The 13,530-nt window shown below is 44.0% G+C and overlaps 1 protein-coding gene across 1 annotated transcript in view; it reads right to left on the bottom strand.

Annotated features, from left to right (window-relative positions):
* The window catches only part of aadac (arylacetamide deacetylase), a 70,947-nt gene that overhangs the window by 3,902 nt on the left and 53,515 nt on the right, over window positions 1–13,530 (bottom strand). The window contains exons 3-4 of the mRNA XM_052018706.1: window positions 5,505–5,574; window positions 3,136–3,307 (exon numbers count right to left, since the gene is read on the bottom strand). Coding sequence (XP_051874666.1) covers window positions 3,136–3,307; window positions 5,505–5,574 — 242 coding nt within the window. The remainder of the gene's footprint in view (window positions 1–3,135; window positions 3,308–5,504; window positions 5,575–13,530) is intronic.

The raw sequence follows: 13,530 nt of genomic DNA, 5'->3' as shown, positions 1-13,530 counted from the left end.
TAGGAAAGATGGTATTAAACTAGAAAGAGCGCAGAAAAGATTTACCAGGATGTTGCCCGGACTTGGAGGCCTGAGTTACAAGGAGAGGTTGTGTAGACTAGGACTTTATTCTGTGGAACGTAGGAGATTGAGTGGTGACCTGATAGAGGTATGTAAGATCATGAGGGGCATAGACAGCATGAAAGCACAGTCTTTTTCCCAGGGAGGGGGTGCTAAAAACAAGAGGCGAGAGATTTAAAAGGGACATCAGGGGCAGCTTCTTCACACAAAGGGTGGTGAGTATTTAGAGGGCAATGGGCCAATCACAGGCAGATGGGACAAGCTCACTGGGCAACATAGTCAGCATGGATGAGTTGGGCTAAAGGGCCTGTTTCCGTGCTGTATGACTCTATGACCATGACTAAGTTTTTATTCTGCCGAATAGCTTCTCAAAGCAGATAGGAGTCAACCACATTGGGAGTCTTATAGCAGCCACATGAAATAAAGTCAACCAATTTCTATCTACATGGTCATTACTGAATCAGACCAGTTTTGTGATTACCTGTAAAACTGATATATGGTTACCACTACAGATCAAACAAGCCTGTGGTTTCATAGTTATCTGTATAGTGGATATATGGTTATCTTCACAGCAGTAGCAGTTATAACAGCCCAGTAGTTTCATGGTTACCTGTACAGTTGTACAGTTAGAACAACCCAGTAGTTTCATGGTTCATAATTAGTGATAATAGACTTTCATTCCAGATACATTTAATCAACCAAATTTAAAATCCCCATCTGCTGTGGTGGGGTTTTGAACTCACTACTGATCATTGCTACTGCCACCCTTCTTAACTGAGCCTCTTTAACAACATGCAACAAATGCGCTTGAATATTATTGCCTGATAGTTCCAAAGGGATGAGCACTTCTCCATTAGTGCATGGCCATCCTCTCCACAGGATTTGGCAGCTGCACTCAGGTGAAACGATTGCCGTTCATCATCAGAACCATGTGGGGTTGACGGCAACGTTGGGATTTGCACACAAGCACATTCCAACAGGGAAATCCTGAACTCATCCGTAACCTGTGCTGTCTTGCAGCATTCTACACCACAATCAAGGGTTATTCATTTGAATACAAAGAGAACTCAATGTTTTTTATGAGGAGTCTCACTGAAAACACCTTAGAAATATAATGCTTTAGTGCATGAAGTTAAAGTGAGCTTTTAATGGCACATTTAGCCATACTTGATTGTAAGGTTTTTAAACTTACATTTTTTCAGCTCCTGCCTTAATCACGATGTATATTCTGATCTTTATTTAGTATTCTGCACAATGATTCATTAAACATTGAATGTTTTTCCTTCCTGCTCTCTAATCACACTGAAATTCTTTAAATTGATTGGCTGCTCAGCAAGCTTGATGATGTCATTACTGCTGGGTGCCAGGGATCCTGCTGAACTGATACCTGACAGCAAGTGGTGGTGGAGAATGCAAAACTCATTGCTAGATCTTCGTTTTCAAAGACAGCTTCTATCCTGCTGTTATAAGACCATTGAATGGACCTCTTGTATGCTAAGATGGACTCTTGACCTCACAATCTACCTCGTCATGGCCTTGCATCTTATTGTCTACCTGCACTGCACTTTCTCTGAAACTGTAACACTATCTTCTGCATTCTGTTATTGCTTTTCCCTTGTACTACCTCGATTAACTGATGTGATGAAATAATCTATATGGATGCATGCAACATTTTTCCCTATACATTGCTACATGTGGTGATAGTAAACCAATTTACCAATTTCTTTGCAGTTAGTTCCATGAACAATTCCCCTCTACATAAGGAGTAATTTACAGTGGCCAATTAACCCAACGACCAATACGGCTTTGGGATGTAGGTGAGAGCACCTGGGGAAAAACCATACAATCACAGGGAGAACGTGCAAACTCCACACAAACAGCACCCGGGTCAGGATTGAACCCAGATCACTGCGCTGTGAGACAGCAGTGCTATCTGCTGCCAACTGTGCCGCAGTCGAGGGGAATAAACTTGAAAGGTTCTGGACACACAGATGGGACTTATGGTTCTACAGAGAGCAGGCATGGGATTTCTTGGCCTGAATGGCCCCCATCTGTGCCCTGATGACTATGGGGAAGCAACGGAGGACGAGGATCAATTGGATAGTCATTTCAAAGAGAATGGGAAAATTAAGTTCCATCAGCTTCTTAGCCATTAAAGAGGGGCGATTGACTGTAGAATTAAATGATTCCGTTAAGTTCGAGAATATTATACCTTAAATTCATAGGAAACAAGGTCTGAGGGGTAAGTATTTCCACACAGAATATTTGGGACGAGCTGCAAGAGGAGGTAGTGGAGGCAGATACTAGAACATAGAACATAGAACACTACAGCACAGTACAGGCCCTTTGGCCCACAGTGTTGTGCCGACATTTTATCCTGCTCTAAGATCTATCTAACCCTTCCCTCCCACATAGCCCTCTATTTTTCTATCATTCATGTATCTATCTAAGAGTCTCTTAAATGTCCCTAATGTATCTGCCCCCACAACCTCTGCAGGCAGTGCATTCCACACACCCACCACTCTCTGTTTAAAAAAAAACTTACCCCTGACATCCCCCTTATACCTTCCTCCAATCACCTTAAAATTATGTCCCCTCGTGTTAGCCATTGTCACACAGGGAAAAAGTCTCTGACTGTCCACTCGATCTATGCCTCTTATCATCTTGTACACCTCTATCAAGTCACCTCTCATCCTCCTTCTCTCCAAAGAGAAAAGCCCTAGCTCACTCAACCTGTCCTCATAAGACATGCTCTCCAATCCAGGCAACATCTTGGTAAATCTCCTCTGCACCCTCTCTAAAGCTTCCACATCCTTCCTATAATGAGGCGACCAGATAGATAAGATTTCCTTTACATTTAGATAAGATTTCTTTATCAGTCACATGTACATTGAAACAGGGTATTTGGACAGATACTTGGAGAGGACAGGGGTGGACGGATATGGGCCAAAGGCAGGCAGATGGGATTAGTGTAGAAAGCCATCATGGATGAGGCGGGCCATCAAGGCCCATTTCTGTGCTGTACATTTCTATGGTTGAGAACTGCCACAAACCATTATTGACGCCCATAACTACCTGTTGAGCCACTGCAGCAGCCAAGTTCCCTCCAGCGCTGTCTCCAGCTACAGCAACTCTACCCGGATCCACCAAGTATTGGACCAACACATCCCTCTGGAGAAAGTACTTCACCACAGCATAGACATCATTGAACTGATCGGGGAAATGATGCTGTGGTGCCAACCGATATCTGAAAAGGTAACACAGGCATGGAGCTTAACTATTGATTATCAGACTTTGCACAGTGTTAGCAGTAAATATCATTTGCTAGCCCACCAGACAGTGTCATTTTAGACTGGAACTTTTTATCATCAAGCCATTCTATGAAACAGAATCTCCGGGTGCTGAGGATTCAGGATTTAGGTTAGTCTGAACTTCTGGAATTTGCAAGAATGATTCCAGGAATGAGGAGGTTGTCTTTATGAACTTGAGGAAGCTGAACCATGACTCACTGCAATTTAGAAGAATGAGAAGTGATCTCATTGAAGCGTACACAATTCTGAAGGGGTCTGATGGTCCAGATGTTGAGCAGCAATGTCTTCCAGAACTAGTCTTAGGAATAAGTAGTAAAGGGATGAATTTCTTTAGAAAGATGTTGTCAATCATAGAATTTTCTGTTCTAGAGGGAAGTGGATGCTCTGGTGCTGAGTACATACAAGGCAGAGATCAGCATATTTTGGACAGCAATGGAATCAGATGATAAGGTAAAGGGAAGGGAAAGTTGAGTTAAGCCCAGGATAAGCCATTACATTGGACTGGGGTGGCATGGTGGTAAGGCTGGTACAACTACTGTCTCACAGTATCAGCAGTCCATGTTCAATCCTGATGTCCCGTGCTGTTTGCGCAGAGTTTGCATGCTCTCCCTACGTCCACGTGGGTTCTCCATGGGTTCTGCAGATTCCTCCCACCTTCCAAACATCATGCAGTTTAGTAGGTTCATTCTCCACTGTAAATTGTCCCTAGTGTGTAGGGGAGTGGTAGAATCTGCAGGAGTTGATGAGGATGTGGGGAGAATAAAAAATGAGATTAATGTAGGAATAGTCTAACTGAGTGGTTGATAGTCAGCACGGACTCAGTGGGCCGAATGGCCTGTTTCCATCCTGTATCTCCATCAAGCAGTCGAGATCACCATTTGGATGCATCAGAAGACCACCAGCGGCTCACCACCATACTCTGCCGGCAGCTATGATGGGCATCAAAAGTTAACCATACCAATGACGCCAAATTCCCAAGAATGAAGAGTTTAAAAAAAAATAGACAATCTTATGGACTGGCGTCAACAGTGGAATAGACTATCTGGGGATCAGTGAGCAGTCAGTACTAAATCCCAGCCCCCATTATCTACTGGCATGCAATGACTAATTTCTACCCTGGGATTGTCCCATTAACTGGACCTAGATTGAATTTAAAAGCAGAATACAAGGTTAATGGCAGGACTCTTAGCAATGCGAAGGAACAGAGGGATCTTGGTGTCCACATCCATAGATCTCTCAAGGTTGCCATGCAGGTTGATAGGGTTGTTAAGAAGGTGTATGGAGTGTTGGCCTTCATTAGTCGGGGTACTGAGTTCAAGAGTTGTGAGGTAATGTTGCAGCTCTCTAGAACTCTGGTCAGACCACACTTGGAGTATTGTGTTCAGTTCTGGTCGCTTCATTATAGGAAGGATGTGGAAGCTTTAGAGATGGTGCAAAGGAGATTTACCAGGATGCTGCCTGGATTGGAGACCATGTCTTATGAGGATAGGGTGAGCGAGCTAGGGCTTTTCTCTTTGGATAGGAGGAGGATGAAAGGTGACTTGATAGAGGTGTACAAGATGATAAGAGGCATAGATCGACTGGACAGTCAGAGACATTTTTCCGGTGCGACAATGCGAGGGGGCATCATTTTAAGGTGACTGGAGGAAGATATAAAGGGGATGTCAGAAGTAACTTCTTTTTAACACAGAGAGTGGTGGAATGCACTGCTGGCAGAGGTTGTGCGGACAGATACATTAGGGACATTTAAGAGACTCTTGGATAGCCACATGAATGATAAAGAAATGGAGGGCTATGTGGGAGAGAAGGGTTAAATAGATCTTAGAGCAGAATAAAATATCGGCACAACATCGTGGGCCAAAGGGCCTGTACTGCGCTGTAATGTTGTATGTTCTATGTTCTAGTCTGTTACGAAAAGCCTGAATAATTACAATAATAAAAGAAACAGCAAACTGCTTGCAATAATCTTTAAGTCCATCTTGAATATTGTTTCTTATTAAAAATGACCCATAAAATTGGCCTTGACTGTCCTGAGAACCTTTGGTAGCTTTTAGGAATTTTTTATGGGTACAGGGTCCAAACAAATCGATCACAATCTATTGCGTGGAAGAAAGACACAGTAAAAGTCCTTACTCCACAGAAACAATAACGGCATTCAGTTCTGTTGCAGTCTTTCTCGACAGGACATCATAAGGCTGCATTTCTGAAAGGGAAATGAGAGATTCGGTCACCACTAGGAAGAAAAGCATTAAATTATCAGTGATAAATGGCAAATTATATTCATGCTGCAGAACTGTCAGGCAATCTGCTGGAGGAATTCAGTGCGTCGGGCAGTATCTGTGGGAGGAAACCCTGCATCAGGACTAAGAGGGAAGGTGGCCAGTATAAAGGGGAGAGGAGTTGGGAGACCGTGGCGGGCAAATGATAGATAGAGGCAGACAAAGAGAACAAAACGAGAGCAGATGGAGTGAGGTGTGGAGAGGGGAGGGTGAAGGTGGAGAGCTGCTGGAGGGAGATAAGCAGGAACACAAAGGGCTCCCAGTACTGGACTCTGATAAGTAGAGGAGGTGAGAATGGGAACCATTAGGGGAGAGGTGTATGGCAGATGGAACCAGATGCGGGAGGAATTCCGGTGGCTGAAATGTGTGAGCCGTAGGTAGATGGAACCAGACAGAGTTTCAACCCAAGTTGTCGAATATTCCTTTCCTCCCACAGATGCTGCTCGACCTGCTGAGTTCCTCCAGCAGTTGCTCCCGATTCCAGCACCTGCAGTCCCTTGCGTCTCCCCAGTCAGGCAATGACCATCTCTGATGCCTATCCCTGACGTTCAATGGCAAGTTCCCCACCATCAACGTCCTGGGGTTCACCATTGCCCAGGAACTCAATTAGGCCAATTAGATAAATACTGTGGCTCCAAAAAATAAGTCAGAGGCTGGATATCCTGCAGTGAGTGACTTTACCCTGAGACATCTCAAGGCCTTTTCACTACCGATCTGGAACATAACAAGTACACTCCACTTGCCGATATGAGTCTACTTTCAATAGCACTGAAGAAGCTTGACGCCATCCAAGACAAAGCAGCCCACTTTATTGGACCCCTGCAACACCCTAAAGATTCATTCCCTCCAACCCCAGAGCACAGTAGACACCATGTGTACCACCGATAAAATACACTTCCTTGTCAAGAAAACTCCAACAGCACCTTCCAAATTCGCAATCTTACCATCAGAGAGGACAGTGGAAGCTGGTGGAAGGGGTCACCACCACCTGCAGGTTCCCCTCTAACTCACACACCATCCTGGCTCAGAAATAGATCACCAGTTCTTCATCATCATTGGGTCAAAATCCTGGAACTCCCAACCCACTGGCATATTTGTATTGCCATCAACTGAAGGACTGCGGCAGCTCAGGAAGGCCGCTCACCAACTCCTTCTGGTCACTGACGAACAATAGTGACCTTCCCAGCAATGCCCAGATCCCCAAAAAAGTGAATAAAAAAAATCATAAAACTTTGGAAGCAAGGATGGGGATTGACATTCCTATCCAACCCACCTATAACCTAAAGTGGACAGGTGACTTTACATCAAGAAAGAACTGTCCAAATGATCTGATCCTTTCATTTCTCTCTTCTGCTTCTCTTGTATTTCATTGAAGGTGCTCGCTAAACCTGCTCAATTTTTTGTTAAGTGTCTTAGCGATAATTTTTGTTGGTATTTCCCTTCTGTGAAAAACCTTGGAAGGTTTCCCGACAGAAGGAACATAGAAATTGTTGCACTAATACTTGCACTTATCTCTGTCTCATAATAAATTGTTCTTAAAGTCAAGGCATTTAATTTGTCATCAAATACAATTTCTCACCAGGTCGCATAAACAACCAGTGAGATTACTTTATTTTTGATCTCCTCCCTGCAATTGTGTTGGTTGAGGGGATGATGTCAACCAGGAGATACGTAGTCGCTACACATATTCAGATAGTGTAATGGAATCTAACATTTCAACAAATGCATTCTCAATTTTAATTAATCTAGGATTCTAAGCTCTGATTGGACATTCCTGAAGGTTTTTGGCATTGGGCGTCTGCCCTCGTTTGGTTACAGCTCAAACCAAATCTAATTGGCCAACTAATCTGTCCATCAAAGTAAAATCAGGTAAAGGTGGAATAACTCAACAGGTCAGGCTGGATCTATGGGAAGAGAAACAAGAGTTAATGTTTCAGGTCAAGACCTTTCGTCAGAACTGTTCTCCAACCTGAAACGTTGACTATGTTTCTCTTCCTGCAGATGCAGCCCGACCTCAGAATCAGATTTATTATCACTGACTTAGATGACGTGAAATGTGTTGTTTTGTGGCAGACCTGCTGAGTGTTTCCAGCATTTTCTAATCTTAGAGAGAAAAAAAAAACAAACTGCTGGAGGAACTCAGCAGGTCAGGCAGCATCTATGGAGGGAAATGGACAGTCGACATTTCATGTCGAGACCCTTCATCTGGACTGAAAGATACAGGAACGATAGCTCCAGATTCCAGCAACTGCAAAGCCTTGAGTCTCCATTTTCTGTTTTTGCTTCAGTTTTTTCTGCAGTTTTTTTAAAATTTCAATCCTCTCATTAATTTTACTCCCACCTTTTTACATCTAAATTGGATGCAAATGAACCCATCCTCACACAGTCAAACAGCCATTTCTTTTATATGGACATTCTCTCTTCTTCCCTCTCCTCTCCCCTCTCATCTCCCCTCTCCCATCGGGCAGAAGATACAAAAACCAGAAAGCATGTACCACCAGTCTCAAGGATGGCTTCTATCCCACTGTTATAAGACTATTGAACGGACCTCTTGTACAATAAGATAGACTCTTGACCTCACAATCTACCTCAGTATGGCCTTGCACCTTGTTGTCAGCCTGCTCTGCACTTTCTCTGTAACTGTAACACTTTATTCTGCATTCTGTTATTGTTTTACTTTGTACCACCTTAACAGATTGATCTGCATTAACGGTATGCAAGACTGGGTTTTCACTGTACCTCAGTACATGTGACAATAATAAACCAATTTACCAATACGATTTAATGTGATCAAGGATAATGAAAAGAAATGCCCGTGACAGTTCATCAAAGATGCTCAGAAAAGTGCTCTGGATATTAATGAATTTCTGGAAGACTCCAGGGAAATCCTGGCATGCTGGGAACCTCAGGTGAAACCATTCAGTCAATACTCCAAGAATTAAATTGTCCCGTCTCATGTAATTTTTCTCAGTGCCACCACCCTGTGTTGTTGCACTTGCTGACAACTGTAGTGCCAGGTTAGCAGGGTACAATGCAGTTACAGTTACATCAACTTTATGCCCAGTCACTACCAAATCTGGATAGACCAACATTTCCAAATAAACGTAAATTAAAGAATCTAAGACAGAGCGGAGAACCAGGAATTGTTCAGTTTACAACAGAGAGGCTAAGGGGGGATTGGTCATAGACTCATACAGCAGGGAAACAGGCCCTTTGGCCCAACTGGTCCATGTTGACAAAGGCCCAACGAAGCTATTACTATTTGTTCGCATTTGGTCCACATCCCTCTAAACCTTTCCATCCACATACCTGTCCAAGTGTCTTTTATACGTTGTTAATATACCTGCCTCGACCACGTCCTCTGGCAGCTCATTCCCTAGACAGACCACACTCCGGGTGGAAAAAGTAGCCCCTCAGGCCCCTGTTAAGTCTCTCCCCTCTCACGTTAAAACTATGCCCTCTCATTCTTGGGTCCCCAACCCTTGGAAAAAGACTGTGTGCATTCACCCTATCTATGCCCCTCATGATTTTATACACCTCCATATGATCACCCCTCATTCTCCTACGCACCACTGAATAAAGTTCCCAGTCCTGATGAAGGGCCTCGACCCAAAACATCAACTGTCCATTTCCCTCCATAGATGCTGCCTGACTCATTGAGTTCCTGGAGCTTTTCATGTCTTGCCGCAGCCTGCTCAACCTCTCTCTCCTGGTATTGGTTTATTATTGTCATATAATAGTATGCAGTATATAATATAATATATATAATAATATGCAGGCACGGTAGTGTAGTGGTTAGCGTAATGCTTTACAGCACCAGCAACCGGGGTTCAAATCCGGCCGCTGTCTGTAAGGAGTTTGTATGTTTTTTGATTTTTTTTTATTTACAGCGTGGTAACAGGCCCTTCCGGCCCAATGAGTCTGCGCCGCCCATTTTTTTTAAAACCCAGATTAACCTACCCGTACATCTTTGGAATGTGGGAGGAAACCGGAGCACCCGGAGGAAACCCACGCAGACACGGGAGAACGTCCAAACTCCTTACAGACAGCGACGGGAATCGAACCCCGATCGCTGGCGCTGTAATAGCATCATGCTAACCGCTACACTACCGTGCCGCAATGTTCTCCCCATGTCTGTGTGGGTTTCCTCAGGGTGCTCCGGTTTCCTCCCACATTCCAGAGACGTACGGGTTAGGAAGTTATGGGCATGCTATGTTGGCGCCGGAAGCGTGGCGACACTTGCGGGCTGTCCCCCAGAATCACTGCGTAAGAGATGTATTTCACTGTGTGTTTCGATGTACATGTGACTAATAAAGATCTTATCTTATCTTATCATGTATCGAGGTACACATTTTTGCATGCCAAACAGACAGATCATTCCATACGTAATTACATCAGGGTCGTAAAAAGAAAACACAATGCAGAATACACTGTTGCAGTTACAGAGAAGGTGCAGTGCAGGTGGACAAATAAAGTGCAAGGGCCACAACAAGGTAGATTGGGTGATCAAGAGTTCAAGAGTTTATCCTTTAGCATATGAGAGGTCTGTTCAATAGTCTGATAACAGTCCTTGAGCTGTCCTTGATCCTGCTGGTACGTGCTCTCAGGCTTTTGTATCTTCTGCCCGAGGTGAGAAGGAAGAACAGAGAATGTCCGGGGTGGGAGGAGTCCTTGATTATGTCGGCTGCTTTCCCGAGAGGGATAGAATCAGTATCGCCAAAGGTTTAAGAATGAATAAGAAAAATCTGTTTCTGGTAGCAAAATGGTTGACAGCCAGAGACATATGTTCGATGCTTGGCAAAAGATAGAGAAATGAGGAAGTAAATTTTCACCGAGCTGTCTCTTGAAGATAGATGCTGCCTTCTTGAGGTAGTGCCTCATATAAATGCTTTCAATTGCATTTGTGGCTCCTGATCTCCAGCTTCTGGGAAGGAGTACAGTGTGACACATTTTCAGCTACGGACCTACACAATGCCCTATCTCTTATGCCTGAAGTCTTCAACCTAACTAAACTATTCAGCAAGGCGCTAGTGATTAATACAGTTGTTGGTGACCCAGAGCCCAGAATAATGACTCTAGAATTTTGAGGCATAAATCGTTGTAAATCCCAACCATTTCACTAGGGTCATTAGACGTAATAGAGAGATAAGGTGTGGCTTTCATCTTGATTGTTACTTCATCTTGATTGGTAATGTTGTTGGTAGAATCTCAAATGGCAGCGAGGAGGCATATAGATGCAAGATAGATTGGCTGGTTGAGTGGTGCCGCAACAACAACCTGGCACTTAATGTCAGCAAAATCGATTGTGGACTTCAGGAAGGGGAAGTCGGGAGAAGACACACCAGTCTTCATTGAGGGTTTAGCAGTGGAAAGGGTGAGCAGCTTCAAGTTCCTGGGCATCAACATCTCAGAGGATCTATCCTGGGCCCAACACATTGATTCAATCACGAAGAAGGCACGCCAGTGGCTCTATTTCATTTGAAGTTTGAGGAGATTTGGTACATCACCAAAGACTCTTACAGATTTCTATAGCTGTACAATGGAGAGCATTCTGACTGGATGCATCACAGCCTGGTGTGGAGGCTCCAGTGCACAGGATCACAAGAGGCTGCAGAGGGTTGTAGACTCAGCCAGCTCCATCACAGGCACAACTCTCCCCACCACTGAGGACATCTTCAAGAGGCGGTGCCTCAAGAAGGCAGCATCCATCTTTAAGGACCCTCACCATCTTCTCATTCACCATCAGACATGCCCTCTTCTCATTACTACCATCAGGGAGGAGGTACAGGAGCCTGAAGACCCACATTCAATGTTTCAGGAACAGCTTCTTCCCCTCTGCCATCAGATTTCTGAACAGTCCATGAACCCATGAACACTACCTCACTATTCCTTTTTTTTGCACTATTTATCTTTGTAATTCATAGTAATTTTATAGCTTTGCACTCTCCTGGTGCAGCAAAACAACAAATTTCACGACATTCAAGTCAGTGATGATAAATCTGTTTCTGATTCTGAAGAAAGTCAATGTTATAATTTCATCCCTGGTTTCTAGGAGAGAGTATTAATTCCAACAGCAAAGTCTGGCACAGCTAAAAATTCTCATGGCAAAATTTGACTAATTTATATGAAAATCCATCTCTTTTGTTATTCATGAAGAGTACTGCAGTTCAGCTGTTGAGCAAACCCATTAGTCCAAACAACCTGAGGTGCTTTCTGGCTTTGTCCAGCGAATGAGTCATCCTCACCCTGATGAAACCATTATTTTTGTTGTGTGTGATGTTTCAAACAGATGAGCTGGAAGGAAAGAATTTACATTTGTATAGAGCAACACACAAAATGCTGAAGGAACTCAACGGGTCAGGCAGCATCTATGGACAGTCAGTCTTTCGGGTTGAGACCCTTCATCAGGACTGGAAAGGAAGAGGAGAGATAGCCAGTATAAAATATGGGGGGGGGGGGGGAGGAGGAGAAGAGGTGGAGCTAGCGGCTGATAGGTAGATCCAGGAGAGGGGGAGTGAAAAGCAGATGGAGGGGGGGAGAGTGGGAATGATGTAAGAAGCTGGGAGGTGACATCTGGAAGTGACAAGAGGGCTGAAGAAGATGGAATCTGACAGGAGATGACAGTCGACCATAGAATAAAGGGAAGGTGGTGGGAAGGGGAACCAGTGGGAAGACTTTAGTGCCTCCTGCAAACCCAGGATCACCCAAAGAGCTTTATAACTCTTTTGAAATGTACTCACTGTGTAATATAGGAAGTGCAACAATTACTTTATGCACAGCAAGCTCTCACAAAGAAAATATCAATGAAATGAAATGAAATAACAGATAACCTGCAATGGTGGTGTTCATAGAGGCCAGGAGATGGGGAGAGCACCTCTGATCATTGATGTATTGTTGTGCAATCTTCTGTGTGCACTGCAGAGGCTTCACCTTAAAGCAGGAGCTCGATGTTTATGGATAACATCGGGAAGCACATCTTCATGCAAAGTGGAGAAGCTCATCTCCCAAAAGGCTAGGACACAGTTGAAAATTTCAAAAACTTAGTGAAGCAAAGATAGTTGAGAAAAATGAAGACAGGAACCATCTACACTCTAGCGAATTGGCAAGCCAAGCTCAAGGGCTTGAAAGGTTTATTCCTGTTCCCCTGAAACTGAGTTTTGTAGGCAAGCACACTCATGACTTTTTGTTTCCAAAATCATTTTTTCCTAGAAGTTAAAACTCAATCTGAAAGTAAAATTTAAAAAAAAACTAATAGTGGACATTGAAGAAGGTTATCTAGGATTAGAACAGGATCTTGATCAACTAGGCTGGGCCAAGGAATGACAAATGGAGTTTAATTCAGATAAATGCAAGGTATTGCATTTTGGTAAGACAAACCAGGGTTGGACTTACACAGTAAATGGTAGGGCTTTGGAGAGTGTTGTAGAACAGAGAGACCTTGGGATGCAGGTACATAGTTCCTTGAAAGTGGCAACACAGGTACTCAGGATGGTGAAGACGGCATTTGGCACACTGGCCTTCATTGGTCAGGGTATTGAGTACAGGGGTTGGGACATCACGTTACATCTATACAAGACATTGGTAAAGCCGCATTTGGAGTAAAGACAAAGACAAGACAAAAGTCACACGTACATCAAAACACACAGTGAAATGCACCTTTTGCGTAGAGTGTCCTGGGGGGCAGCCTGCAAGTGTCACCATGCTTCCGGCGCCAACATAGCATGCCCACGACTTCCTAACCTGTACGTCTTTGGAATGTGGGAGGAAACCCACGCAGACATGGGGAGAACGTACAAATCCTTACAGACAGCTGTGGGAATTGAACCCGGGTCACTGGCGCTGCAGTAGCATTACGCTAACCGCTACACTACCATACAAAT

This window comes from Pristis pectinata, chromosome 6 (genome assembly GCF_009764475.1).
Source record: "Pristis pectinata isolate sPriPec2 chromosome 6, sPriPec2.1.pri, whole genome shotgun sequence".
NCBI lineage: Eukaryota > Metazoa > Chordata > Chondrichthyes > Rhinopristiformes > Pristidae > Pristis > Pristis pectinata.
The sequence above is the reverse complement of the archived record's forward strand: the minus strand, read 5'-3'. Positions and strand labels throughout refer to the sequence as shown.